Source organism: Oncorhynchus kisutch, unplaced genomic scaffold, assembly GCF_002021735.2.
Source record: "Oncorhynchus kisutch isolate 150728-3 unplaced genomic scaffold, Okis_V2 scaffold3736, whole genome shotgun sequence".
Taxonomy (NCBI): Eukaryota; Metazoa; Chordata; class Actinopteri; order Salmoniformes; family Salmonidae; genus Oncorhynchus; species Oncorhynchus kisutch.
The window spans coordinates 163188-187652 of NW_022265681.1; the positions used below are offsets into that span (position 1 = coordinate 163188).

At 53.9% G+C, this 24465-nt stretch overlaps 1 protein-coding gene across 1 annotated transcript in view; it reads left to right on the forward strand.

The window, feature by feature from the left end:
* Nucleotides 1–312: 312 nt before the first annotated feature.
* The window catches only part of LOC109886362 (leucine-rich repeat-containing protein 36-like), a 29618-nt gene continuing 5465 nt past the window's right edge, over nucleotides 313–24465 (forward strand). The window contains exons 1-3 of the mRNA XM_031820908.1: nucleotides 313–400; nucleotides 19761–20396; nucleotides 23476–23756. Coding sequence (XP_031676768.1) covers nucleotides 313–400; nucleotides 19761–20396; nucleotides 23476–23756 — 1005 coding nt within the window. The remainder of the gene's footprint in view (nucleotides 401–19760; nucleotides 20397–23475; nucleotides 23757–24465) is intronic.

A 24465-nucleotide genomic window follows, 5' to 3' on the forward strand; every position in this document is an offset into this window, starting at 1 on the left:
CTACAGGGAGAGGGTAAGGACAAGGACCTACAGGGAGAGGGTAAGGACATGGGCCTACAGGGAGAGGGTAAGGACATGGACCTATAGGGAGAGGGTAAGGACATGGGCCTACAGGGATAGGGTAAGGACATGGGCCTACAGGGAGAGGGTAAGGACAAGGACTTATAGGGAGAGGGTAAGGACCTACAGGAAGAGGGTAAGGACATGGGCCTACAGGGAGAGGGTAAGGACAAGGACCTATAGGGAGAGGGTAAGGACAAGGACCTATAGGGAGAGGGTAAGGACAAGGACCTATAGGGAGAGGGTAAGGACATGGGCCTACAGGGAGAGGGTACGGACCTAGAGGGAGAGGGTAAGGACATGGACCTACAGGGAGTGGTTAAGGACCTACAGGGAGAGGGTAAGGACCTACAGGGAGAGGGTAAGGACCTACAGGGAGAGGGTAAGGACAAGGGCCTACAGGGAGAGGGTAAGGACAAGGACCTATAGGGAGAGGGTAAGGACATGGGCCTACAGGGAGAGGGTAAGGACCTACAGGGAGAGGGTAAGGACATGGACCTACGGGGAGTGGGTAAGGACCTACAGGGAGAGGGTAAGGACCTACGGGGAGAGGGTAAGGACCTACAGGGAGAGGGTAAGGACAAGGGCCTACAGGGAGAGGGTAAGGACAAGGACTTATAGGGATAGGGTAAGGACCTACAGGGAGAGGGTAAGGACCTACAGGGAGAGGGTAAGGACATGGGCCTACAGGGAGAGGGTAAGGACAAGGACCTATAGGGAGAGGGTAAGGACAAGGACCTATAGGGAGAGGGTAAAGACAAGGACCTATAGGGAGAGGGTAAGGACATGGGCCTACAGGGAGAGGGTAATGACCTACAGGGAGAGGGCAAGGACCTACAGGGATAGGGTAAGGACCTACGGGGAGAGGGTAAGGACATGGGCCTACAGGGAGAGGGTAAGGACCTACAGGGAGAGGGTAAGGGCCTACAGGAAGAGGGTAAGGACCTACAGGGAGAGGGTAAGGGCCTACAGGAAGAGGGTAAGGACCTACAGGAAGCGGGTAAGGGCCTACCGTATGGAAGAGGGTAAGGGCCTACTGTATGGAAGAGGGTAAGAGCCTACCGTATGGAAGAGGTTAAGGACCTACCGTATGGAAGAGGGTAAGGGCCTACCGTATGGAAGAGGGTAAGGACCTACAGGATGAGGGTAAGGACCTACAGGAAAAGGGTAAGGACCTACAGGAAGAGCGTAAGGACCAACGGGAAGAGAGTAAGGACCAACAGGAAGAGGGTAAGGACAAGGGCCTACAGAAAGAGGGTTAAGGACATACAGGGAGGGGGAAAGGACCTACAGGAAGATGGTAAGGACCTACAGGAAGAGTGGAGGGAGGAACAGGAAGAGGGTAAGGACCTACAGGATGAGGGTAAGGACCTACAGGATGAGGGTAAGGACCTACAGGATGAGGGTAAGGACCTACAGGAAGAGGGTAAGGACCTACAGGAAGAGGGTAAGGACCTACAGGAAGAGGGTAAGGACCTACATGAAGAAGGTTAGGACCTACAGGAAGAGGGTAAGGACAAGGGCCTACAGGAAGAGGGTAAGGACATGCAGGAAGGGGGAAAGGACCTACAGGAAGATGGTAAGGACCTACAGGAAGAGTGGAGGGAAGAACAGGAAGAGGGTAAGGACCTACAGGAAGAGGGTAAGGACCTAAAGGATGAGGGTAAGGACCTACAGGAAGAGGGTAAGGACAAACAGGAAGAGGGTAAGAGCCTACAGGGAGGTGGTAAGGACCTACAGGAAGAGTGTAAGGACCTACAGGAAGAGAGTAAGGACATGGACCTACAGGGAGAGGGTAAGGACCTACGGGGAGAGGGTAAGGACATGGGCCTACAGGGAGAGGGTCAGGACCTACAGGGAGAGGGTAAGGGTCTACCGTGTGGAAGAGGGTAAGGACCTACAGGAAGAGGGTAAGGACCTACAGGAAGAGTGTAAGGACCTACAGGAAGAGGGTAAGGACATGGACCTACAGGGAGAGGGTAAGGACCTACAGGGACAGGGTAAGGACCTACAAGGAGAGGGTAAGGACCTACAGGGAGAGGGTAATGACCTTCAGGGAGAGGGTAAGGACATGGGCCTACAGGGAGAGGGTAAGGACCTACTGGGAGAGGGTAAGGACATGGGCCTACAGGGAGAGGGTAAGGACCTACAGGGAGAGGGTAAGGACCTACAGGAAGAGGGTAAGGACTTACAGGGAGAGGGTAAGGACCTACAGGGAGAGGGTAAGGACCCACGGGGAGAGGGTAAGGACCTACAGGGAGAGGGTAAGGACCTACAAGGAGAGGGTAAGGACCTACAGGGAGAGGGTAAGGACATACAGGAAGAGGGTAAGGACCTACAGGAAGAGTGTAAGGACCTACAGGAAGAGGGTAAGGACATGGACCTACAGGGAGAGGGTAAGGACCTACGGGGAGAGGGTAAGGACATGGGCCTACAGGGAGAGGGTAAGGGTCTACCGTGTGGAAGAGGGTAAGGACCTACAGGAAGAGGGTAAGGACCTACAGGAAGTGGGTAAGGACCTATAGGAAGAGGGTAAGGACATGGACCTACAGGGAGAGGGTAAGGACCTGGACCTACAGGGAGAGGGTACGGACCTACAGGGAGAGGGTAAGGACCTACAGGGAGAGAGGGTAAGGGTCTACCGTGTGGAAGAGGGTAAGGACCTACAGGAAGAGGGTAAGGACCTACAGGAAGAGTGTAAGGACCTACAGGAAGAGGGTAAGGACATGGACCTACAGGGAGAGGGTAAGGACCTACAGGGACAGGGTAAGGACCTACAAGGAGAGGGTAAGGACCTACAGGGAGAGGGTAATGACCTTCAGGGAGAGGGTAAGGACATGGGCCTACAGGGAGAGGGTAAGGACCTACTGGGAGAGGGTAAGGACCTACAGGGACAGGGTAAGGACCTACAAGGAGAGGGTAAGGACCTACAGGGAGAGGGTAATGACCTTCAGGGAGAGGGTAAGGACATGGGCCTACAGGGAGAGGGTAAGGACCTACTGGGAGAGGGTAAGGACATGGACCTACAGGGAGAGGGTAAGGACCTACAGGGAGAGGGTAAGGACCTACAGGAAGAGGGTAAGGACTTACAGGGAGAGGGTAAGGACCTACAGGGAGAGGGTAAGGACCCACGGGGAGAGGGTAAGGACCTACAGGGAGAGGGTAAGGACCTACAAGGAGAGGGTAAGGACCTACAGGGAGAGGGTAAGGACATACAGGAAGAGGGTAAGGACCTACAGGAAGAGTGTAAGGACCTACAGGAAGAGGGTAAGGACATGGACCTACAGGGAGAGGGTAAGGACCTACGGGGAGAGGGTAAGGACATGGGCCTACAGGGAGAGGGTAAGGGTCTACCGTGTGGAAGAGGGTAAGGACCTACAGGAAGAGGGTAAGGACCTACAGGAAGTGGGTAAGGACCTATAGGAAGAGGGTAAGGACATGGACCTACAGGGAGAGGGTAAGGACCTGGACCTACAGGGAGAGGGTACGGACCTACAGGGAGAGGGTAAGGACCTACAGGGAGAGGGTAAGGACCTACAGGGAGAGGGTAAGGACATGGACCTACAGGAAGAGGGTAAGGACCTACAGGGAGAGGGCAAGGGCCTACAGGGAGAGGGTAAGGACATGGACCTACAGGGAGAGGGTAAGGACCTACAGGGAGAGGGTAAGGACCTACAGGAAGAGGGTAAGGGCCTACAGGAAGAGAGTAAGGACATGGACCTACAGGGAGAGGGTAAGGACCTACGGGGAGAGGGTAAGGACATGGGCTTACAGGGAGAGGGTCAGGACCTACAGGGAGAGGGTAAGGGTCTACCGTGTGGAAGAGGGTAAGGACCTACAGGAAGAGGGTAAGGACCTACAGGAAGAGTGTAAGGACCTACAGGAAGAGGGTAAGGACATGGACCTACAGGGAGAGGGTAAGGACCTACAGGGACAGGGTAAGGACCTACAAGGAGAGGGTAAGGACCTACAGGGAGAGGGTAATGACCTTCAGGGAGAGGGTAAGGACATGGGCCTACAGGGAGAGGGTAAGGACCTACTGGGAGAGGGTAAGGACCTACAGGGACAGGGTAAGGACCTACAAGGAGAGGGTAAGGACCTACAGGGAGAGGGTAATGACCTTCAGGGAGAGGGTAAGGACATGGGCCTACAGGGAGAGGGTAAGGACCTACTGGGAGAGGGTAAGGACATGGGCCTACAGGGAGAGGGTAAGGACCTACAGGGAGAGGGTAAGGACCTACAAGGAGAGGGTAAGGACCTACAGGGAGAGGGTAAGGACATACAGGAAGAGGGTAAGGACCTACAGGAAGAGTGTAAGGACCTACAGGAAGAGGGTAAGGACATGGACCTACAGGGAGAGGGTAAGGACCTACGGGGAGAGGGTAAGGACATGGGCCTACAGGGAGAGGGTAAGGGTCTACCGTGTGGAAGAGGGTAAGGACCTACAGGAAGAGGGTACGGACCTACAGGGAGAGGGTAAGGACCTACAGGGAGAGGGTAAGGACCTACAGGGAGAGGGTAAGGACATGGACCTACAGGAAGAGGGTAAGGACCTACAGGGAGAGGGCAAGGGCCTACAGGGAGAGGGTAAGGACATGGACCTACAGGGAGAGGGTAAGGACCTACAGGGAGAGGGTAAGGACCTACAGGAAGAGGGTAAGGGCCTACAGGACGAGGGTAAGGGCCTACAGGAAGAGGGTAAGGGCCTACAGGGAGAGGGTAAGGGCCTACAGGAAGAGGGTAAGGGCCTACATGAAGAGGGTAAGGGCCTACATGAAGAGGGTAAGGGCCTACAGGAAGAGGGTAAGGACCTACAGGGAGAGGGTAAGGACCTACAGGAAGAGGGTAATGACCTACAGGAAGAGGGTAAGGACCTACAGGGAGAGGGTAAGGACCTACAGGGAGAGGGTAAGAACCTACAGGGAGAGGGTACGGACCTACAGGGAGAGGGTAAGGACCTACAGGAAGAGGGTAAGGACCTACAGGGAGAGGGTAAGGGCCTACAGGGAGAGGGGAAGGACATGGACCTACAGGGAGAGGGGAAGGACCTACAGGGAGAGGGTAAGGACCTACAGGGAGAGGGTAAGGACCTACAGGAAGAGGGTAAGGACCTACAGGGAGAGGGTAAGGACCTACAGGGAGAGGGTAAGGACCTACAGGGAGAGGGTAAGGACATGGACCTACAGGGAGAGGGTAAGGACAAGGACCTACAGGGAGAGGGTAAGGACCTACAGGGAGAGGGTAAGGACCTACAGGGAGAGTGGAAGGACCTACAGGGAGAGGGTAAGGACATGGGCCTACAGGAAGAGAGTAAGGACCTACAGGGAGAGGGTAAGGACATACAGGAAGAGGGTAAGGACCTACAGGGAGAGGGTAAGGACATGGGCCTACAGGGAGAGGGTAAGGGTCTACCGTGTGGAAGAGGGTAAGGACCTACAGGAAGAGGGTAAGGACCTACAGGAAGTGGGTAAGGACCTACAGGAAGAGGGTAAGGACATGGACCTACAGGGAGAGGGTAAGGACCTGGACCTACAGGGAGAGGGTACGGACCTACAGGGAGAGGGTAAGGACCTACAGGGAGAGGGTAAGGACCTACAGGGAGAGGGTAAGGACATGGACCTACAGGAAAAGGGTAAGGACCTACAGGGAGAGGGCAAGGGCCTACAGGGAGAGGGTAAGGACATGGACCTACAGGGAGAGGGTAAGGACCCTACAGGGAGAGGGTAAGGACCTACAGGAAGAGGGTAAGGGCCTACAGGACGAGGGTAAGGGCCTACAGGAAGAGGGTAAGGGCCTACAGGGAGAGGGTAAGGGCCTACAGGAAGAGGGTAAGGGCCTACATGAAGAGGGTAAGGGCCTACATGAAGAGGGTAAGGGCCTACAGGAAGAGGGTAAGGACCTACAGGGAGAGGGTAAGGACCTACAGGAAGAGGGTAAGGACCTACAGGGAGAGGGTAAGGACCTACAGGGAGAGGGTAAGAACCTACAGGGAGAGGGTACGGACCTACAGGGAGAGGGTAAGGACCTACAGGAAGAGGGTAAGGACCTACAGGGAGAGGGTAAGGGCCTACAGGGAGAGGGTAAGGACATGGACCTACAGGGAGAGGGGAAGGACCTACAGGGAGAGGGTAAGGACCTACAGGGAGAGGGTAAGGACCTACAGGAAGAGGGTAAGGACCTACAGGAAGAGGGTAAGGACCTACAGGGAGAGGGTAAGGACCTACAGGGAGAGGGTAAGGACCTACAGGGGAGAGGGTAAGGACATGGACCTACAGGGAGAGGGTAAGGACAAGGACCTACAGGGAGAGGGTAAGGACCTACAGGGAGAGGGTAAGGACCTACAGGGAGAGGGGAAGGACCTACAGGGAGAGGGTAAGGACATGGGCCTACAGGAAGAGAGTAAGGACCTACAGGGAGAGGGGAAGGACCTACAGGGAGAGGGGAAGGACCTACAGGGAGAGGGTAAGGACCTACAGGGAGAGGTTAAGGACCTACAGGGAGAGGTTAAGGACCTACAGGGAGAGGGTAAGGACCTACAGGGAGAGGGTAAGGACATACAGGGAGAGGGTAAGGACCTACAGGGAGAGGGTAAGGACCTACAGGGAGAGGGTAAGGACCTACAGGAAGAGGGTAAGGACCTACAGGGAGAGGGTAAAGACATGGGCCTACAGGGAGAGGGTAAGGACATGGGCCTACAGGGAGAGGGTAAGGACATGGACCTATAGGGAGAGGGTAAGGACATACAGGAAGAGGGTAAGGACCTACAGGGAGAGGGTAAGGACCTACAGGAAGAGGGTAATGACATGGGCCTACAGGGAGAGGGTAAGGACAAGGACCTACAGGGAGAGGGTAAGGACATGGGCCTACAGGGAGAGGGTAAGGACATGGACCTATAGGGAGAGGGTAAGGACATGGGCCTACAGGGATAGGGTAAGGACATGGGCCTACAGGGAGAGGGTAAGGAAAAGGACTTATAGGGAGAGGGTAAGGACCTACAGGAAGAGGGTAAGGACATGGGCCTACAGGGAGAGGGTAAGGACAAGGACCTATAGGGAGAGGGTAAGGACAAGGACCTATAGGGAGAGGGTAAGGACATGGGCCTACAGGGAGAGGGTACGGACCTACAGGGAGAGGGAAAGGACATGGACCTACGGGGAGTGGTTAAGGACCTACAGGGAGAGGGTAAGGACCTACAGGGAGAGGGTAAGGACCTACAGGGAGAGGGTAAGGACAAGGGCCTACAGGGAGAGGGTAAGGACAAGGACCTATAGGGAGAGGGTAAGGACATGGGCCTACAGGGAGAGGGTAAGGACCTACAGGGAGAGGGTAAGGACATGGACCTACGGGGAGTGGGTAAGGACCTACAGGGAGAGGGTAAGGACCTACAGGGAGAGGGTAAGGACCTACAGGGAGAGGGTAAGGACAAGGGCCTACAGGGAGAGGGTAAGGACAAGGACTTATAGGGATAGGGTAAGGACCTATAGGGAGAGGGTAAGGACCTACAGGGAGAGGGTAAGGACATGGGCCTACAGGGAGAGGGTAAGGACAAGGACCTATAGGGAGAGGGTAAGGACAAGGACCTATAGGGAGAGGGTAAAGACAAGGACCTATAGGGAGAGGGTAAGGACATGGGCCTACAGGGAGAGGGTAAGGACAAGGACTTATAGGGAGAGGGTCAGGACCTACAGGGAGAGGGTAAGGACAAGGACCTATAGGGAGAGGGTAAGGACATGGGCCTACAGGGAGAGGGTAAGGACCTACAGGGAGAGGGTAAGGACATGGACCTACGGGGAGTGGGTAAGGACCTACAGGGAGAGGGTAAGGACCTACAGGGAGAGGGTAAGGACCTATAGGGAGAGGGTAAGGACAAGGGCCTACAGGGAGAGGGTAAGGACCTACAGGAAGAGGGTAAGGGCCTACAGGACGAGGGTAAGGGCCTACAGGAAGAGGGTAAGGGCCTACATGAAGAGGGTAAGGGCCTACAGGAAGAGGGTAAGGACCTACAGGGAGAGGGTAAGGACCTACAGGAAGAGGGTAATGACCTACAGGGAGAGGGTAAGGACCTACAGGGAGAGGGTAAGAACCTACAGGGAGAGGGTACGGACCTACAGGGAGAGGGTAAGGACCTACAGGAAGAGGGTAAGGACCTACAGGGAGAGTGTAAGGGCCTACAGGGAGAGGGTAAGGACATGGACCTACAGGGAGAGGGGAAGGACCTACAGGGAGAGGGTAAGGACCTACAGGGAGAGGGTAAGGACCTACAGGAAGAGGGTAAGGACCTACAGGGAGAGGGTAAGGACCTACAGGGAGAGGGTAAGGACCTACAGGGAGAGGGTAAGGACATGGACCTACAGGGAGAGGGTAAGGACAAGGACCTACAGGGAGAGGGTAAGGACCTACAGGGAGAGGGTAAGGACCTACAGGGAGAGGGGAAGGACCTACAGGGAGAGGGTAAGGACATGGGCCTACAGGAAGAGAGTAAGGGCCCTACAGGAGAGGGGAAGGATCTACAGGGAGAGGGGAAGGACCTACAGGGAGAGGGTAAGGACCTACAGGGAGAGGTTAAGGACCTACAGGGAGAGGTTAAGGACCTACAGGGAGAGGGTACGGACCTACAGGGAGAGGGTAAGGACATACAGGGAGAGGGTAAGGACCTACAGGGAGAGGGTAAGGACCTACAGGGAGAGGGTAAGGACCTACAGGAAGAGGGCAAGGGCCTACAGGGAGAAGGTAAGGACATGGACCTACAGGGAGAGGGTAAGGACAAGGACTTATAGGGAGAGGGTAAGGACCTACAGGAAGAGGGTAAGGACATGGGCCTACAGGGAGAGGGTAAGGACAAGGACCTATAGGGAGAGGGTAAGGACAAGGACCTATAGGGAGAGGGTAAGGACAAGGACCTATAGGGAGAGGGTAAGGACAAGGACCTATAGGGAGAGGGTAAGGACATGGGCCTACAGGGAGAGGGTACGGACCTACAGGGAGAGGGAAAGGACATGGACCTACGGGGAGTGGTTAAGGACCTACAGGGAGAGGGTAAGGACCTACAGGGAGAGGGTAAGGACCTACAGGGAGAGGGTAAGGACAAGGGCCTACAGGGAGAGGGTAAGGACAAGGACCTATAGGGAGAGGGTAAGGACATGGGCCTACAGGGAGAGGGTAAGGACCTACAGGGAGAGGGTAAGGACATGGACCTACGGGGAGTGGGTAAGGACCTACAGGGAGAGGGTAAGGACCTACTGGGAGAGGGTAAGGACCTACAGGGAGAGGGTAAGGACAAGGGCCTACAGGGAGAGGGTAAGGACAAGGACTTATAGGGATAGGGTAAGGACCTACAGGGAGAGGGTAAGGACCTACAGGGAGAGGGTAAGGACATGGGCCTACAGGGAGAGGGTAAGGACAAGGACCTATAGGGAGAGGGTAAGGACAAGGACCTATAGGGAGAGGGTAAAGACAAGGACCTATAGGGAGAGGGTAAGGACATGGGCCTACAGGGAGAGGGTAAGGACAAGGACTTATAGGGAGAGGGTCAGGACCTACAGGGAGAGGGTAAGGACAAGGACCTATAGGGAGAGGGTAAGGACATGGGCCTACAGGGAGAGGGTAAGGACCTACAGGGAGAGGGTAAGGACATGGACCTACGGGGAGTGGGTAAGGACCTACAGGGAGAGGGTAAGGACCTACAGGGAGAGGGTAAGGACCTACAGGGAGAGGGTAAGGACAAGGGCCTACAGGGAGAGGGTAAGGACCTACAGGAAGAGGGTAAGGGCCTACAGGACGAGGGTAAGGGCCTACAGGAAGAGGGTAAGGGCCTACAGGGAGAGGGTAAGGGCCTACAGGAAGAGGGTAAGGCCCTACATGAAGAGGGTAAGGGCCTACATGAAGAGGGTAAGGGCCTACAGGAAGAGGGTAAGGACCTACAGGGAGAGGGTAAGGAACTACAGGAAGAGGGTAATGACCTACAGGAAGAGGGTAAGGACCTACAGGGAGAGGGTAAGGACAAGGGCCTACAGGGAGAGGGTAAGGACCTACAGGAAGAGGGTAAGGGCCTACAGGACGAGGGTAAGGGCCTACAGGAAGAGGGTAAGGGCCTACAGGGAGAGGGTAAGGGCCTACAGGAAGAGGGTAAGGGCCTACATGAAGAGGGTAAGGGCCTACATGAAGAGGGTAAGGGCCTACAGGAAGAGGGTAAGGACCTACAGGGAGAGGGTAAGGAACTACAGGAAGAGGGTAATGACCTACAGGAAGAGGGTAAGGACCTACAGGGAGAGGGGGAAGGACCTACAGGGAGAGGGTAAGGACCTACAGGGAGAGGGTAAGGACCTACAGGAAGAGGGTAAGGACCTACAGGGAGAGGGTAAGGACCTACAGGGAGAGGGTAAGGACCTACAGGGAGAGGGTAAGGACCTACAGGGAGAGGGTAAGGACATGGACCTACAGGGAGAGGGTAAGGACAAGGACCTACAGGGAGAGGGTAAGGACCTACAGGGAGAGGGTAAGGACCTACAGGGAGAGGGGAAGGACCTACAGGGAGAGGGTAAGGACATGGGCCTACAGGAAGAGAGTAAGGACCTACAGGGAGAGGGGAAGGACCTACAGGGAGAGGGGAAGGACCTACAGGGAGAGGGTAAGGACCTACAGGGAGAGGTTAAGGACCTACAGGGAGAGGTTAAGGACCTACAGGGAGAGGGTACGGACCTACAGGGAGAGGGTAAGGACATACAGGGAGAGGGTAAGGACCTACAGGGAGAGGGTAAGGACATGGACCTACAGGGAGAGGGTAAGGACCTACAGGGAGAGGGTAAGGACCTACAGGAAGAGGGTAAGGGCCTACAGGACGAGGGTAAGGGCCTACAGGAAGAGGGTAAGGGCCTACAGGGAGAGGGTAAGGGCCTACAGGAAGAGGGTAAGGGCCTACATGAAGAGGGTAAGGGCCTACATGAAGAGGGTAAGGGCCTACAGGAAGAGGGTAAGGACCTACAGGGAGAGGGTAAGGACCTACAGGAAGAGGGTAATGACCCACAGGAAGAGGGTAAGGACCTACAGGGAGAGGGTAAGGACCTACAGGGAGAGGGTAAGAACCTACAGGGAGAGGGTACGGACCTACAGGGAGAGGGTAAGGACCTACAGGAAGAGGGTAAGGACCTACAGGGAGAGGGTAAGGACATGGACCTACAGGGAGAGGTTAAGGACAAGGACCTACAGGGAGAGGGTAAGGACCTACAGGAAGAGGGTAAGGACAAGGACCTACAGGGAGAGGGTAAGGACCTACAGGGACAGGGTAAGGACCTACAAGGAGAGGGTAAGGACCTACAAGGAGAGGGTAATGACCTTCAGGGAGAGGGTAAGGACATGGGCCTACAGGGAGAGGGTAAGGACCTACTGGGAGAGGGTAAGGACATGGGCCTACAGGGAGAGGGTAAGGACCTACGGGGAGAGGGTAAGGACATGGGCCTACAGGGAGAGGGTCAGGACCTACAGGGAGAGGGTAAGGGTCTACCGTGTGGAAGAGGGTAAGGACCTACAGGAAGAGGGTAAGGACCTACAGGAAGAGTGTAAGGACCTACAGGAAGAGGGTAAGGACAAGGACCTACAGGGAGAGGGTAAGGACCTACAGGGACAGGGTAAGGACCTACAAGGAGAGGGTAAGGACCTACAGGGAGAGGGTAATGACCTTCAGGGAGAGGGTAAGGACATGGGCCTACAGGGAGAGGGTAAGGACCCTACTGGGAGAGGGTAAGGACATGGGCCTACAGGGAGAGGGTAAGGACCTACAGGGAGAGGGTAAGGACCTACAGGAAGAGGGTAAGGACTTACAGGGAGAGGGTAAGGACCTACAGGGAGAGGGTAAGGACCCACGGGGAGAGGGTAAGGACCTACAGGGAGAGGGTAAGGACCTACAAGGAGAGGGTAAGGACCTACAGGGAGAGGGTAAGGACATACAGGAAGAGGGTAAGGACCTACAGGAAGAGTGTAAGGACCTACAGGAAGAGGGTAAGGACATGGACCTACAGGGAGAGGGTAAGGACCTATGGGGAGAGGGTAAGGACATGGGCCTACAGGGAGAGGGTCAGGACCTACAGGGAGAGGGTAAGGGTCTACCGTGTGGAAGAGGGTAAGGACCTACAGGAAGAGGGTAAGGACCTACAGGAAGTGGGTAAGGACCTATAGGAAGAGGGTAAGGACATGGACCTACAGGGAGAGGGTAAGGACCTGGACCTACAGGGAGAGGGTAAGGACCTGGACCTACGGGGAGTGGTTAAGGACCTACAGGGAGAGGGTAAGGACCTACAGGGAGAGGGTAAGGACCTACAGGGAGAGGGTAAGGACAAGGGCCTACAGGGAGAGGGTAAGGACAAGGACCTATAGGGAGAGGGTAAGGACATGGGCCTACAGGGAGAGGGTAAGGACCTACAGGGAGAGGGTAAGGACATGGACCTACGGGGAGTGGGTAAGGACCTACAGGGAGAGGGTAAGGACATACAGGGAGAGGGTAAGGACCTACAGGGAGAGGGTAAGGACAAGGGCCTACAGGGAGAGGGTAAGGACAAGGACTTATAGGGATAGGGTAAGGACCTACAAGGAGAGGGTAAGGACCTACAGGGAGAGGGTAAGGACATGGGCCTACAGGGAGAGGGTAAGGACAAGGACCTATAGGGAGAGGGTAAGGACAAGGACCTATAGGGAGAGGGTAAAGACAAGGACCTATAGGGAGAGGGTAAGGACATGGGCCTACAGGGAGAGGGTAAGGACAAGGACTTATAGGGAGAGGGTCAGGACCTACAGGGAGAGGGTAAGGACAAGGACCTATAGGGAGAGGGTAAGGACATGGGCCTACAGGGAGAGGGTAAGGACCTACAGGGAGAGGGTAAGGACATGGACCTACGGGGAGTGGGTAAGGACCTACAGGGAGAGGGTAAGGACCTACAGGGAGAGGGTAAGGACCTACAGGGAGAGGGTAAGGACAAGGGCCTACAGGGAGAGGGTAAGGACCTACAGGAAGAGGGTAAGGGCCTACAGGACGAGGGTAAGGGCCTACAGGAAGAGGGTAAGGGCCTACAGGGAGAGGGTAAGGGCCTACAGGAAGAGGGTAAGGGCCTACATGAAGAGGGTAAGGGCCTACATGAAGAGGGTAAGGGCCTACAGGAAGAGGGTAAGGACCTACAGGGAGAGGGTAAGGACCTACAGGAAGAGGGTAATGACCTACAGGAAGAGGGTAAGGACCTACAGGGAGAGGGGAAGGACCTACAGGGAGAGGGTAAGGACCTACAGGGAGAGGGTAAGGACCTACAGGAAGAGAGTAAGGACCTACAGGGAGAGGGTAAGGACCTACAGGGAGAGGGTAAGGACCTACAGGGAGAGGGTAAGGACCTACAGGGAGAGGGTAAGGACATGGACCTACAGGGAGAGGGTAAGGACAAGGACCTACAGGGAGAGGGTAAGGACCTACAGGGAGAGGGTAAGGACCTACAGGGAGAGGGGAAGGACCTACAGGGAGAGGGTAAGGACATGGACCTACAGGGAGAGGGTAAGGACCTACAGGGAGAGGGTAAGGACCTACAGGAAGAGGGTAAGGGCCTACAGGACGAGGGTAAGGGCCTACAGGAAGAGGGTAAGGGCCTACAGGGAGAGGGTAAGGGCCTACAGGGAGAGGGTAAGGGCCTACAGGAAGAGGGTAAGGGCCTACATGAAGAGGGTAAGGGCCTACATGAAGAGGGTAAGGGCCTACAGGAAGAGGGTAAGGACCTACAGGGAGAGGGTAAGGACCTACAGGAAGAGGGTAATGACCCACAGGAAGAGGGTAAGGACCTACAGGGAGAGGGTAAGGACCTACAGGGAGAGGGTAAGAACCTACAGGGAGAGGGTACGGACCTACAGGGAGAGGGTAAGGACCTACAGGAAGAGGGTAAGGACCTACAGGGAGAGGGTAAGGACATGGACCTACAGGGAGAGGGTAAGGACAAGGACCTACAGGGAGAGGGTAAGGACCTACAGGAAGAGGGTAAGGACAAGGACCTACAGGGAGAGGGTAAGGACCTACAGGGACAGGGTAAGGACCTACAAGGAGAGGGTAAGGACCTACAAGGAGAGGGTAATGACCTTCAGGGAGAGGGTAAGGACATGGGCCTACAGGGAGAGGGTAAGGACCTACTGGGAGAGGGTAAGGACATGGGCCTACAGGGAGAGGGTAAGGACCTACGGGGAGAGGGTAAGGACATGGGCCTACAGGGAGAGGGTCAGGACCTACAGGGAGAGGGTAAGGGTCTACCGTGTGGAAGAGGGTAAGGACCTACAGGAAGAGGGTAAGGACCTACAGGAAGAGTGTAAGGACCTACAGGAAGAGGGTAAGGACAAGGACCTACAGGGAGAGGGTAAGGACCTACAGGGACAGGGTAAGGACCTACAAGGAGAGGGTAAGGACCTACAGGGAGAGGGTAATGACCTTCAGGGAGAGGGTAAGGACATGGGCCTACAGGGAGAGGGTAAGGACCTACTGGGAGAGGGTAAGGACATGGGCCTACAGGGAGAGGGTAAGGACCTACAGGGAGAGGGTAAGGACCTACAGGAAGAGGGTAAGGACTTACAGGGAGAGGGTAAGGACCTACAGGGAGAGGGTAAGGACCCACGGGGAGAGGGTAAGGACCTACAGGGAGAGGGTAAGGACCTACAAGGAGAGGGTAAGGACCTACAGGGAGAGGGTAAGGACATACAGGAAGAGGGTAAGGACCTACAGGAAGAGTGTAAGGACCTACAGGAAGAGGGTAAGGACATGGACCTACAGGGAGAGGGTAAGGACCTATGGGGAGAGGGTAAGGACATGGGCCTACAGGGAGAGGGTCAGGACCTACAGGGAGAGGGTAAGGGTCTACCGTGTGGAAGAGGGTAAGGACCTACAGGAAGAGGGTAAGGACCTACAGGAAGTGGGTAAGGACCTATAGGAAGAGGGTAAGGACATGGACCTACAGGGAGAGGGTAAGGACCTGGACCTACAGGGAGAGGGTACGGACCTACAGGGAGAGGGTAAGGACCTACAGGGAGAGGGTAAGGACCTACAGGGAGAGGGTAAGGACATGGACCTACAGGAAGAGGGTAAGGACCTACAGGGAGAGGGCAAGGGCCTACAGGGAGAGGGTAAGGACATGGACCTACAGGGAGAGGGTAAGGACCTACAGGGAGAGGGTAAGGACCTACAGGAAGAGGGTAAGGGCCTACAGGACGAGGGTAAGGGCCTACAGGAAGAGGGTAAGGGCCTACAGGGAGAGGGTAAGGGCCTACATGAAGAGGGTAAGGGCCTACATGAAGAGGGTAAGGGCCTACAGGAAGAGGGTAAGGACCTACAGGGAGAGGGTAAGGACCTACAGGAAGAGGGTAATGACCCACAGGAAGAGGGTAACGACCTACAGGGAGAGGGTAAGGACCTACAGGGAGAGGGTAAGAACCTACAGGGAGAGGGTACGGACCTACAGGGAGAGGGTAAGGACCTACAGGGAGAGGGTAAGGACCTACAGGGAGAGGGTAAGGGCCTACAGGGAGAGGGTAAGGACATGGACCTACAGGGAGAGGGGAAGGACCTACAGGGTGAGGGTAAGGACCTACAGGGAGAGGGTAAGGACCTACAGGAAGAGGGTAAGGAACTACAGGGAGAGGGTAAGGACCTACAGGGAGAGGGTAAGGACCTACAGGGAGAGGGTAAGGACATGGACCTACAGGGAGAGGGTAAGGACAAGGACCTACAGGGAGAGGGTAAGGACCTACAGGGAGAGGGGAAGGACCTACAGGGAGAGGGTAAGGACATGGGCCTACAGGAAGAGAGTAAGGACCTACAGGGAGAGGGGAAGGACCTACAGGGAGAGGGGAAGGACCTACAGGGAGAGGGTAAGGACCTACAGGGAGAGGTTAAGGACCTACAGGGAGAGGTTAAGGACCTACAGGGAGAGGGTAAGGACCTACAGGGAGAGGGTAAAGACATGGACCTACAGGGAGAGGGTAAGGACCTACAGGGAGAAGGGAAGGACCTACAGGGAGAGGGTAAGGAGCTACAGGGAGAGGGTAAGGACCTACAGGGAGAGGGTAAGGACCTACAGGGAGAGGGGAAGGACCTACAGGGAGAGGGTAAAGACATGGACCTACAGGGAGAGGGTAAGGACCTACAGGGAGAGGGTAAGGACCTACAGGGAGAGGGTAAGGACCTACAGGGAGAGGGTAAGGACATGGACCTACAGGAAGAGGGTAAGGACCTACAGGGAGAGGGCAAGGGCCTACAGGGAGAGGGTAAGGACATGGACCTACAGGGAGAGGGTAAGGACCTACAGGGAGAGGGTAAGGACCTACAGGAAGAGGGTAAGGGCCTACAGGACGAGGGTAAGGGCCTACAGGAAGAGGGTAAGGGCCTACAGGGAGAGGGTAAGGGCCTACAGGAAGAGGGTAAGGGCCTACATGAAGAGGGTAAGGGCCTACATGAAGAGGGTAAGGGCCTACAGGAAGAGGGTAAGGACCTACAGGGAGAGGGTAAGGACCTACAGGAAGAGGGTAATGACCCACAGGAAGAGGGTAACGACCTACAGGGAGAGGGTAAGGACCTACAGGGAGAGGGTAAGAACCTACAGGGAGAGGGTACGGACCTACAGGGAGAGGGTAAGGACCTACAGGGAGAGGGTAAGGACCTACAGGGAGAGGGTAAGGGCCTACAGGGAGAGGGTAAGGACATGGACCTACAGGGAGAGGGGAAGGACCTACAGGGTGAGGGTAAGGACCTACAGGGAGAGGGTAAGGACCTACAGGAAGAGGGTAAGGAACTACAGGGAGAGGGTAAGGACCTACAGGGAGAGGGTAAGGACCTACAGGGAGAGGGTAAGGACATGGACCTACAGGGAGAGGGTAAGGACAAGGACCTACAGGGAGAGGGTAAGGACCTACAGGGAGAGGGTAAGGACCTACAGGAAGAGGGTAAGGACCTACAGGGAGAGGGTAAGGACCTACAGGGAGAGGGTAAGAACCTACAGGGAGAGGGTAAAGACATGGACCTACAGGGAGAGGGTAAGGACCTACAGGGAGAGGGTAAGGACATGGACCTACAGGGAGAGGGTAAGGACCTACAGGGAGAGGGTAAGGACCTACAGGGAGAGGGGAAGGACCTACAGGGAGAGGGACCTACAGGGAGAGGGGAAGGACCTACAGGGAGAGGGGAAGGACCTACAGGGAGAGGGTAAGGACCTACAGGGAGAGGGGAAGGACCTACAGGGAGAGGGTAAGGACCTACAGGGAGAGGGTAAAGACATGGACCTACAGGGAGAGGGTAAGGACCTACAGGGAGAGGGTAAGGACCTACAGGGAGAGGGTAAGGACCTACAGGGAGAGGGTAAGGACATGGACCTACAGGGAGAGGGTAAGGACCTACAGGAAGAGGGTAAGGACCTACAGGGAGAGGGTAAGGGCCTACAGGGAGAGGATAAGGACCTACAGGAAGAGGGTAAGGGCCTACAGGGAGAGGGTAAGGACCTACAGCGAGAGGGTGAGGACCTACAGGAAGAGGGTAAGGGCCTACAGGGAGAGGGTAAGGGCCTACAGGAAGAGGGTAAGGGCCTACATGAAGAGGGTAAGGGCCTACATGAAGAGGGTAAGGGCCTACAGGAAGAGGGTAAGGACCTACAGGGAGAGGGTAAGGACCTACAGGAAGAGGGTAATGACCCACAGGAAGAGGGTAACGACCTACAGGGAGAGGGTAAGGACCTACAGGGAGAGGGTAAGAACCTACAGGGAGAGGGTACGGACCTACAGGGAGAGGGTAAGGACCTACAGGGAGAGGGTAAGGACCTACAGGGAGAGGGTAAGGGCCTACAGGGAGAGGGTAAGGACATGGACCTACAGGGAGAGGGGAAGGACCTACAGGGTGAGGGTAAGGACCTACAGGGAGAGGGTAAGGACCTACAGGAAGAGGGTAAGGAACTACAGGGAGAGGGTAAGGACCTACAGGGAGAGGGTAAGGACCTACAGGGAGAGGGTAAGGACATGGACCTACAGGGAGAGGGTAAGGACAAGGACCTACAGGGAGAGGGTAAGGACCTACAGGGAGAGGGTAAGGACCTACAGGAAGAGGGTAAGGACCTACAGGGAGAGGGTAAGGACCTACAGGGAGAGGGTAAGAACCTACAGGGAGAGGGTAAAGACATGGACCTACAGGGAGAGGGTAAGGACCTACAGGGAGAGGGTAAGGACATGGACCTACAGGGAGAGGGTAAGGACCTACAGGGAGAGGGTAAGGACCTACAGGGAGAGGGGAAGGACCTACAGGGAGAGGGACCTACAGGGAGAGGGGAAGGACCTACAGGGAGAGGGGAAGGACCTACAGGGAGAGGGTAAGGACCTACAGGGAGAGGGTAAGGACCTACAGGGAGAGGGTAAAGACATGGACCTACAGGGAGAGGGTAAGGACCTACAGGGAGAGGGTAAGGACCTACAGGGAGAGGGTAAGGACATGGACCTACAGGGAGAGGGTAAGGACCTACAGGAAGAGGGTAAGGACCTACAGGGAGAGGGTAAGGACCTACAGGGAGAGGGTAAGGGCCTACAGGGAGAGGATAAGGACCTACAGGAAGAGGGTAAGGGCCTACAGGGAGAGGGTAAGGACCTACAGCGAGAGGGTGAGGACCTACAGGGAGAGGGGAAGGACCTACAGGGAGAGGGTAAAGACATGGACCTACAGGGAGAGGGTAAGGACCTACAGGGAGAGGGTAAGGACATGGACCTACAGGGAGAGGGTAAGGACCTACAGGGAGAGGGTAAGGACCTACAGGGAGAGGGGAAGGACCTACAGGGAGAGGTTAAGGACCTACAGGGAGAGGGTAAGGACCTACAGGGAGAGGGTAAGGACCTATAGGGAGAGGGTAAGGACAAGGACCTACAGGGAGAGGGTAAGGACATGGACCTACAGGGAGAGGGTAAGGGCCTACAGGGAGAGGGTAAGGGCCTACAGGGAGAGGGTAAGGACCTACAGGGAGAGGGTAAGGACCTACAGGGAGAGGGTAAGGACCTACAGGGAGAGGGTAAGGACCTACAGGAAGAGGGTAAGGACCTACAGGGAGAGGGTAAGGACCTACAGGGAGAGGGTAAGGACCTACAGGGAGAGGGTAAGGACCTACAGGGAGAGGGTAAAGACATGGACCTACAGGGAGAGGGTAAGGACATGGACCTACAAGGAGAGGGTAAGGACCTACAGGGAGAGGGACCAACAGGGATAGGGGAAGGACCTACAGGGAGAGGGGAAGGACCTACAGGGAGAGGGTAAGGACCTACAGGGAGAGGGGAAGGACCTACAGGGAGAGGGTAAGGACCTACAGGGAGAGGGTAAAGACATGGACCTACAGGGAGAGGGTAAGGACCTACAGGGAGAGGGTAAGGACCTACAGGGAGAGGGTAAGGACATGGACCTACAGGGAGAGGGTAAGGACATGGACCTACAGGGAGAGGGTAAGGACCTACAGGAAGAGGGTAAGGACCTACAGGGAGAGGGTAAGGGCCTACAGGGAGAGGATAAGGACCTACAGGAAGAGGGTAAGGGCCTACAGGAAGAGGTTAAGGACATGGGTCTACATGTAGAGTTTGGATTGCCATTTCAGATCAACATTTCATCTGTGTTCCAAAGACATTCAGTAGGTTGTAGAAAGTTTTTTTTGGGTTGAGGACTAATGATTAAAGAACAGCCCAACCAACTAATATAGAGAAACATAACAACTTTTCTACATCTAACACTGCTCATAACTGTGGTTCAGATTTCCAGCCCCTACCCTCTCCCCCTCGCTCCTCTCTGCCCTCTCCCCCTCGCTCCTCTCTGCGCTCCGGCCGCTCTCCAACCCACTCCAGAGACCGAGGCCGGGTGACCTTCGCTCAGGACTGTTCCAGTGACAACACCACCTCTGATGTGTTAACACCTGACCCGCAGAACCTCCAGCCCAACCTCCAGCCTAACCTCCAGCCCAACCTCCAGCCCAACCTCCAGCCCAACCTCCAGCCTAACCTCCAGCCCAACCTTCAGCTCAACCTCCAGCCTAACCTCCAGCCTAACCTCCAGCCCAACCTCCAGCCCAACCTCCAGCCCAACCTCCAGCCGTATGATGCCCAACTGGGCAGGGGACAGGCACCATGGACCCCTCCATTGGGGACAGACCCAGAGCCACAAGACCCAGTACAGGCCCCGAAAGCCTGGGCCCCTGAGTGCAGCCATGCCCATTGGCCCTCCCTCTCCTCCAGCTTGACTCCAGTACTCCAGCCCCTGGCTCCACCTCCCAGAGATACAGACTTGGAGTCCCGGACCAGCAGACTGCTGAGGCTCCCCTCAGGTTAGAGACCATATCAATTACCAACAGTAATATAGAGTACAGTTACGTGTAATATTACTCTAAGTATAATACAGTATCATACAGTAATTACCAGTATATGGTGATAACCAAATCACAGCCAGTGTCTGGAAAGTGGACCATTACTATCAGATGATATCACTGTGTAGTAGTAGTATTAGTAGTAGTGGTAGTAGTAGTCTTAGTAGAAGTGGTAGTAGTAGTATTAGTAGTAGTGGTAGTAGTAGTATTAGTAGTAGTGGTAGTAGTAGTCTTAGTAGAAGTGGTAGTAGTAGTCTTAGTAGTAGTGGTAGTAGTAGTGGTAGTAGTAGTAGTAGTGGTAGTAGTGGTAGTAGTATCAATAGTAGTAGCAGTGGTAGTGTGGTAGTAGTGGTAGTAGTGTAGTAGTAGTAGTAGTGGTACCAATAGCAGTAGTCTTAGTAGTAGTAGTAGTAGTGTAGTAGTAGTACCAATAGTAGTAGTAGTAGTCTTAGTAGTAGTAGTAGTAGTAGTGTAGTAGTAGTACCAATAGTAGTAGTAGTAGTCTTAGTAGTAGTAGTAGTAGTAGTAGTACCAATAGTAGTAGTAGTAGTAGTAGTAGTAGTAGTAGTAATAATAGTAGTAGTACCAATAGTAGTAGTAGTAGTAGTAGTAGTAGTAGTAGTAGTAGTAGTACCAATAGTAGTAGTAGTAGTGGTAGTAGTGGTAGTAGTAGTAGTACAAGTAGAAGTAGTCATAGTAGTAGTAGTAGTGTAGTAGTAACAGCAGTAGTAGTAGTATAATCGTAGTAGTAGCAGTAGTATAGTACGAACAGTAGTAGTCTTAATAGTAGCAGTGGTAGTAGTAGTAGTAGTAGTAGTAGTATAGTACTAATAGTAGTAGTAGTCGTCGTCGTCGTAGTAGTATAGTAGTAGTAGTAGTAGTATAGTAGTAGCAGTAGTAGTAGTAGTAGCAGTAGTAGTAGTAGTAGTAGTAGTAGTAGTAGTGTTAGTAGTAGTAGTATAGTAATAGTAGTAGTAGTATAGTAGTAGTAGTATAGTAGTAGTAGTAGTAGTAGTAGTAGTAGTAGTAGTAGTAGTAGTATTAGTATTAGTATTAGTAGTAGTAGTAGTAGTAGTAGTCTAGTAGTGGTACTAGTAGTACTATAGTAGTAGTAGTAGTAGTCTTAGCAGTAGTAGTCTTAGCAGTAGTAGGAGTAGCAGTAGTAGTAGTAAAGTAGTAGTAGTAGTAGTAGTAGTAGTAGTAGTAGTAGTAGTAGTAGTAGTATTAGTATTAGTAGTAGTAGTAGTAGTATAGTAGTGGTAGTAGTAGTAGTCTAGTAGCAGTTGTAGTAGTAGTATAGTAGTAGTAGTCTTAGTAGTAGTAGTAGCAGTAGTAGTAGCAGTAGTAGTAGTGTAGTATTAGTAACAGTAGTAGTAGTAGTAACAGTAGTAGTAGTAGTAGTAGTACCAGAAGTAGTAGTAGTAGTGGTAGTGGTAGTGGTAATGGTTCCTATCTGGTGATGTCATTTTCCTTGTAAAAGCTCATTACCTAATTGATGCTCATGTTTCATTTTAGCCACTAGAGGGCAGACTTGTCCAAGGAAACTAAATACCCACGTTAGAGAACTGTACAGACCAGGGTCAATGGTCGTAGTGGTCTCCTAGTCATTGTGTATGTCCCAAATGGCACCCTGTACTGTCTTCATTCCCTATGAGTTCTGGACAAAGGTGTGTAGTGCACTATCTAGGGAACACAGTGACATTTAGAACACCAGTCTGTATCTCCTCTACAGACCAGGCTACTTCTCTAAGAGATGGGTGTGTTGTTGTCTCCTCCCCTCTCCAGTCTGTATCTCCTCTACAGACCAGGCTACTTCTCTAAGAGATGGGTGTGTTGTCTCCTCCCCTCTCCAGTCTGTATCTCCTCTACAAACCAGGCTACTTCTCTAAGAGATGGGTGTGTTGTTGTCTCCTCCCCTCTCCAGTCTGTATCTCCTCTACAGACCAGGCTACTTCTCTAAGAGATGGGTGTGTTGTCTCCTCCCCTCACCAATCTGTATCTCCTCTACAAACCAGGCTACTTCTCTAAGAGATGGGTGTGTTGTCTCCTCCCCTCTCCAGTCTGTATCTCCTCTACAGACCAGGCTACTTCTCTAAGAGATGGGTGTGTTGTCTCCTCCCCTCACCAGTCTGTATCTCCTCTACAAACCAGGCTACTTCTCTAAGAGATGGGTGTGTTGTCTCCTCCCCTCTCCAGTCTGTATCTCCTCTACAGACCAGGCTACTTCTCTAAGAGATGGGTGTGTTGTTGTCTCCTCCCCTCTCCAGTCTGTATCTCCTCTACAGACCAGGCTACTTCTCTAAGAGATGGGTGTGTTGTCTCCTCCCCTCACCAGTCTGTATCTCCTCTACAGACCAGGCTACTTCTCTAAGAGATGGGTGTGTTGTCTCCTCCCCTCTCCAGTCTGTATCTCCTCTAAAGACCAGGCTACTTCTCTAAGAGATGGGTGTGTTGTCTCCTCCCCTCACCAGTCTGTATCTCCTCTACAGACCAGGCTACTTCTCTAAGAGATGGGTGTGTTGTCTCCTCCCCTCACCAGTCTGTATCTCCTCTACAGACCAGGCTACTTCTCTAAGAGATGGGTGTGTTGTCTCCTCTACAGACCAGGCTACTTCTCTAAGAGATGGGTGTGTTGTCTCCTCCCCTCTCCAGTCTGTATCTCCTCTAAAGACCAGGCTACTTCTCTAAGAGATGGGTGTGTTGTCTCCTCCCCTCACCAGTCTGTATCTCCTCTACAGACCAGGCTACTTCTCTAAGAGATGGGTGTGTTGTCTCCTCCCCTCACCAGTCTGTATCTCCTCTACAGACCAGGCTACTTCTCTAAGAGATGGGTGTGTTGTCTCCTCTACAGACCAGGCTACTTCTCTAAGAGATGGGTGTGTTGTCTCCTCCCCTCTCCAGTCTGTATCTCCTCTACAGACCAGGCTACTTCTCTAAGAGATGGGTGTGTTGTCTCCTCCCCTCTCCAGTCTGTATCTCCTCTACAGACCAGGCTACTTCTCTAAGAGATGGGTGTGTTGTTGTCTCCTCCCTACTCCAGACCTGTATGTAGCCACTCACCGATTAGACGACTCCACTGTCCTCCGGCGGTTCCCTGAAGGGGCCAGTCGGTGCCAGAGTCCAGCCCCACGGAGTGTCTCTGTGGACAGGCTGCTGGATCACCAGAGCCCCAGGCTTCAGCAGGCCTCCAGGATACAACATGGAGGATCTCCCCAGAGACAGAGCATGGAGCAGGGCTGTCTGGCTGCTCTTACTCCCCCTGGTCCGGTAGACTACACTGGGCAGACTGCCGGGTCCTGTCTCTACTCTCCCTCTGGTCAGGTAGACTACACTGGGCAGACTACACTGGGCAGACTGCCCGGTCTCTACTCCAGTCTTTACACCTCCCCCAGGGTCAGACCTGCAGACAGGCACCAGATCCACCTCCAGTAACGCTATACAGGTCAACACGTACATGCTTCAGTCCGGAGACAACAGGACTAAGTTAGTCAACACATGTTCCAAACCCGAACAATTTATAGCGAATACAAAACACGGCTGCCAACTTAACCCAGAACGCTCTTGGAAAGAAGAAAAAAAAGAGATTGCAAATCTAAAATGAGCTCTTCCTGGTTAAATAAAAGGTTAAATAAATAAAACTACAAAAATGACTGATATTTATTTATATATTAACACACACATCATAAGCAGCCTACAGTGTGAATACAGAAGTGGCATCAGAAACGTAGAATAGCATCAATACCACTAGAATAGCAACGACCCAATGATTCCATGACATAGAGTCATTCCATGATTCCATGACACAGAGACATTCCATGATTCCATGATACAGAGACATTCCATGATTCCATGATACAGAGACATTCCATGGCACCTTTGATGTTGCATGAGGTTTTACACACCTTAATGCTAATGGCAGGAGGCTGTGTTCTCTGGCCCGACTGGAAAGCCTATGTGTTTCACAGTATTTATCACATCCCAAGCCAACCTCCTCTGGGGAGTAATCTCCCACAAACGCTATGAAGTCTTA